Genomic DNA, 4,563 nt, shown 5'->3' with positions numbered 1-4,563 from the left:
CGTCGGCGGCCCGGCGCGGGTGGGCGGGCGGTGTAAAGGAGATCAGAGGGGGGCTCAGCCTCCAGCTGCCCGTCCTGCGGTAGCTGCACAGCCGTGCCGTGCCACCCGTGCATGGCAGCGCATAGCAGAGCCGTGGAAAGCAGTGTTGTGTTTATTTTCTGCTTCAGCTCCTAGCTGTCCCATCCCAGTCCCACCCCGAACATGCACCGTTACAGACCCCGATGCTACCAAGTGCTCCCAACAGCCACCACGCGTTTGCTAAGCCTCCTCCATGCCAGTTGGTGATACTTAGAGCTGAAGAGACTCAGCACCCGGTGGGACCAAAGCTGTGGGTAACTCACTGCTGCATTTTCATAGAATCATAGAATCATTAGGGTTGGAAAAGACCTCTAAGATCGTCGAGTCCAACCGTCAACCCAACACCCCCATGCCCACTAAACCATGTCCCTAAGCGCCTCATCTACACGTCTTTTAAATACTTCCAGGGATGGTGACTCCACCACTTCCCTGGGCAGCCTGTTCCAAGGCTTGACCACTCCTTCAGTAAAGAAATTTTTCCTAATGTCCAGCCTAAACCTCCCCTGGCACAACTTGAGGCCATTTCCTCTCGTCCTATCGCTGGTTACTTGGGAGAAGAGACCAACCCCCACCTCGCTACAACCTCCTTTCAGGTAGTTGTAGAGCGCGATGAGGTCTCCCCTCAGCCTCCTCTTCTCCAGGCTAAACAGCCCCAGGTCCCTCAGCCGCTCCTCATCAGGCTTGTGCTCCAGGCCCTTCACCAGCTTCGTTGCCCTTCTCTGGACACGCTCCAGCACCTCAATGTCCCTGTAGCGAGGGGTCCATCATTATGAAGTGCTGACTAGTTTGAAAGCGGGGGACGGTTCCCGTAGCGTCCCCTCGGCACCGCTCCGACCGGGCTGCTCTGCGTGCCTGGGCTTTCTTAGAGAAAGGAAGAAGTCTGCGTTATTTTACCAGGATGAGGCCAGTTTTTTAACTGCTGTTACGGTAGTCATCGACCGAAATTGATGTTATTTTTGGAATGGCTCCCACATAAAACTCAAAACAGGAGGGGTTTATTTTTCCCGCTGACAAATGATCATTTAAGCAGGAGATTTTTAATAAAATTAGTGAGAACTGCCCATGTAAAATGAACCCACCTCTCTCCCCTGTATTTTTCTTGCATGGAGTGGAAAGTAAACACTGTCTGGCTTTCAAACACGGCGACTATTTTGACAGGTTCCTCTTCAAAAAGTACTGCTCGGGTTTCTCTTTAGCCCTATTGTGCTGTCTAAACAAAGTTAGATTTTTATTTTGTAAGCGAAGTGAAAAATTTGTCTGCGTTTGTCCAGTTATTTGGCAGGAATGTAGCAAATACCAATTTTGCTTTTGCTTTTCTTTCTTTCAGCGAGTCCTTTGGTCAGGAGGGGTTCCTGGCTTGGCAACCCCAGGACTGTAAATCCTCTGTTAATCCAGACTCAGGCAGGTGCAATGCGAATTCCCTCCCCTGCTCGCCCAGTACATTTCCACTGCCGCACCAAGGGGAGAGCAGAAGTTATTCCCTCTGACCCGTCCAGTTCGAGCCCCTCTGCTGAGGCTGGGCAGGTCGGCTGCTGGCCGACACAATAAGCTGATTCGTGTCTTAAAATCATTGTTCCGATAGCCGCACAGCTTGGGCAGGTTCAACCTATGGGCCAGACTCTGAAAAACTGCATGTCTTGCCTCCGCTTCCATCAGCCACCCACATCTTGGTTTAAGGGCAATATCCTTCCCCCTCTGAAAACTAGTAAGAAGTTTTAGCATGGACTTCTGTGGGAGAATGACCTAACGGAGTAAGTAAAAACTGTTGAAGTATTTTGCTTGGCAATACAAGTGGTACTTTTATAAGGTATTTGTCCTGTTTACCCAAGAGGAATAAATCCAGTAGAAGTTCAGAGCCATTTAGGAAATATTGATTTTTAGCTGAATGTCTACATAGCTACGAGTTATATCCCTGGCTTTCCATAGGCAATGCTGGTCATCTTTCCTACTCCATTTACTTATGCTCACTACACTGCTTAAGTTTTATAGCTTCGGGTTTTTTTCACCCCCGCACAGCATGAGTGTGAGCAGTTACTATCGCCGAAAGGTCAAATCAAATCAAGGTCTGCTTTAAAGCGCTGCCGGTACCATTGCTGTCAAACTGGCTTTGCAGGTGAATCCCTCCAGGAGATGCTCTTGTCGGTGATGGGTGACACACCGCCGGGTTTGGAGGTCCCCGTGTCTCCTGGAAGGTGTCTGAGCAGGGTTCGGGGTTACTCCCTTCTGCTGCTCCCGCAGGTCCTCACCCCAAAGCCCTGGCCCAGGAGGGCACGTCGGTGGCTGCAGAGTCTCCAGCGAGTCCCCTGCCTTCAGTGGGATGCTCCTGCAGCCATGCTAAGTGCATGTCCAAGGCCCAAGCCTCTTCTTTATATAACCTACGGGATTCAGATTTTCTTAACCTATAGACCTTAGCCTACAGTTGGCCAAAAAGTGACGGCTGTTCTCGCTTTGGCTTGGAGTTGTTTGCAGGTCTGGTCCAGGTCTCCACCGCAGGGGTGTGCCCCAGGGGAACTTGCTCACCGCAGCATCCCTGATGCCTCGTCTCACACGGAGTTTTCCTTTTTTTCTAAAAAATGCCAGAACAAACTGGGAAGAAGACAAAGGGTAAGAAAAGTGACCCGAGAAGGAAAGGAAGAGATGGTAGAAAAAATAGTCCTGAGAAGAAAGAGAAAAGGAAATCAGTCAACGAAACTGTATTGGGACAACTGGGTAAGTCTGATTTTATGGGCGCAGAGTTGACCCGTGCCGCTGGAGGCTCCCTGTTTCGGGGAGTAGGGTAAAGAGTCCCAGCCCCTGATCCCTCCTGCACGTACACGGTGAAGTTACACCCGAGGCCGTGGGAGCCTCTGCCATCTCTCCCTTGTGAGCATCAGCCTGAATTACTGAGGTCCCACGGGAGAGACCGCATCGGAGACATGGTCCCCGGCCGGGCAGGGGGTGTAAAATCCTCCCCCCACAGCCCCAGGGCTCGCACCCGGATTCGGAGAGTGTGTTACAAAACCTGTGATGTGCTGCTGAAGAGTGATTTCGCTTTCCGGTGATAAAATCAGACTTACCCACCCCGCAGTAGGGCTGATCCCCCGTATCTTCTGTGCTGTGCACCGACGGTGAATACAGCGCATGGGCTGTGCATTCGCTTGGTGTGTAGTGTCCGGGACCGTGCGGTCGCGCTGCTTGTGCCGGCGGTCCGGGAGCACCAGGAGGCAAGCACAAAGCACAGCCGGTCTCTTGAATTCGCTGGGGGGGACGAGGAGATGCAGGCTGGCTCTGCGGATGCTTCACCCACCTCCGGCTCTTCCCCATCAGCTGCAGCCTACCGCCGCTGGGCAGCAGATGGAGCTGGGGGGGGAAGTAAAAAAAACAGGAAAAAAAGGTCTTTTTTGACAAGATCCTTGACAACTGCGTGTAGTTTTTACACGGAATTGGGTTTTTGTTTGACTTCCTCTGGTGCTGTCACCTCTGTCAGCATGCGGGGCAGGAGGTGATGAGTTCACACGTGCTCAGCGGCCCCGTGGGTGCACAAGGGGTGCGCCGGTCCCGTGGGGCTCTCGGACAGTCTGGGGGTGCTATAAAACCTTCCTGGGGGTACAGAGAGTTTCTGTGGGAGGTCTGGGGGTCTGGGCCACCCTGCCTTGCTCTGCTTTGCCCATTGCTCGCCCTGACTTTGCTGCTTTCTGTTCATCTCAAAGCTGTTGGTTTTTAGGCAGGAGCCCCTTTGGAAATGGGGCTTTTGCGCTCATCTTGTCTCTGTGCTGTTGTTTGGATTTTCTGGGGCAAATTCCATCAAATGATGGAGGGCTGGGGCGTCTCCGAGAAAAGCTGCACTTTGTGAGCTGGGGAAATCAGGCAGCCGACCCAAAGCTTCACCGGGGTCTTGTAACCTCCTGAATTTTTTTAAGGGCTTGAAGCATCTCTTGGGGCTGCAGTCATCAGAGAAGGGCTGGGGGAAGACGAGCTCGGCAGCGCCCTTGCTGGCAAGACCTCGGGGTGCTCGGCGCCTGGGTACCACGCGATGCCCTAAGCTCATCCCTGCCCCTGCATCCCCTCGCCTGCCTTGGGCTGGGGCCAGGGCGGGGGGCTGTCTTCTCCGAAAGGACCGTGGTGACCTGCCAGGAGGTGTGGGACTGTCACCTCGACAGTGTCACCTCCGAGGGGGCCTGGAGCAACCCTGGCATCGCGCAGGGTGTTTTGTTTGTCCCCCCATGGTGTGGGGTCACGGCCCGAATCGCTGCTCACAGGGGAGGGTGATGCAAAGCTGTCATCGGGACCAGCGGGGGGCTGTCTTCTCCGAAAGGACCGTGGTGACCTGCCAGGAGGTGTGGGACTGTCACCTCGACAGTGTCACCTCCGAGGGGGCCTGGAGCAACCCTGGCATCGCGCAGGGTGTTTTGTTTGTCCCCCCATGGTGTGGGGTCACGGCCCGAATCGCTGCTCACAGGGGAGGGTGATGCAAAGCTGTCATCGGGACCAGCAAACGTTGCGGAC

At 54.0% G+C, this 4,563-nt stretch overlaps 1 protein-coding gene across 1 annotated transcript in view; it reads left to right on the top strand.

Annotated features, from left to right (window-relative positions):
* JADE2 (jade family PHD finger 2) overlaps window positions 1-4,563 on the top strand; it is a gene marked incomplete at both ends in the record, with an annotated part of 26,267 nt that overhangs the window by 20,349 nt on the left and 1,355 nt on the right. Inside the window, 1 exon segment of the mRNA XM_009587996.1 lies at window positions 2,659-2,787. Within this exon segment, the coding sequence (XP_009586291.1) occupies window positions 2,659-2,787 (129 nt within the window).

Source organism: Fulmarus glacialis, unplaced genomic scaffold (assembly GCF_000690835.1).
Source record: "Fulmarus glacialis isolate BGI_N327 unplaced genomic scaffold, ASM69083v1 scaffold26580, whole genome shotgun sequence".
Classification (NCBI taxonomy): domain Eukaryota; kingdom Metazoa; phylum Chordata; class Aves; order Procellariiformes; family Procellariidae; genus Fulmarus; species Fulmarus glacialis.
The sequence above is the reverse complement of the archived record's forward strand: the minus strand, read 5'-3'. Positions and strand labels throughout refer to the sequence as shown.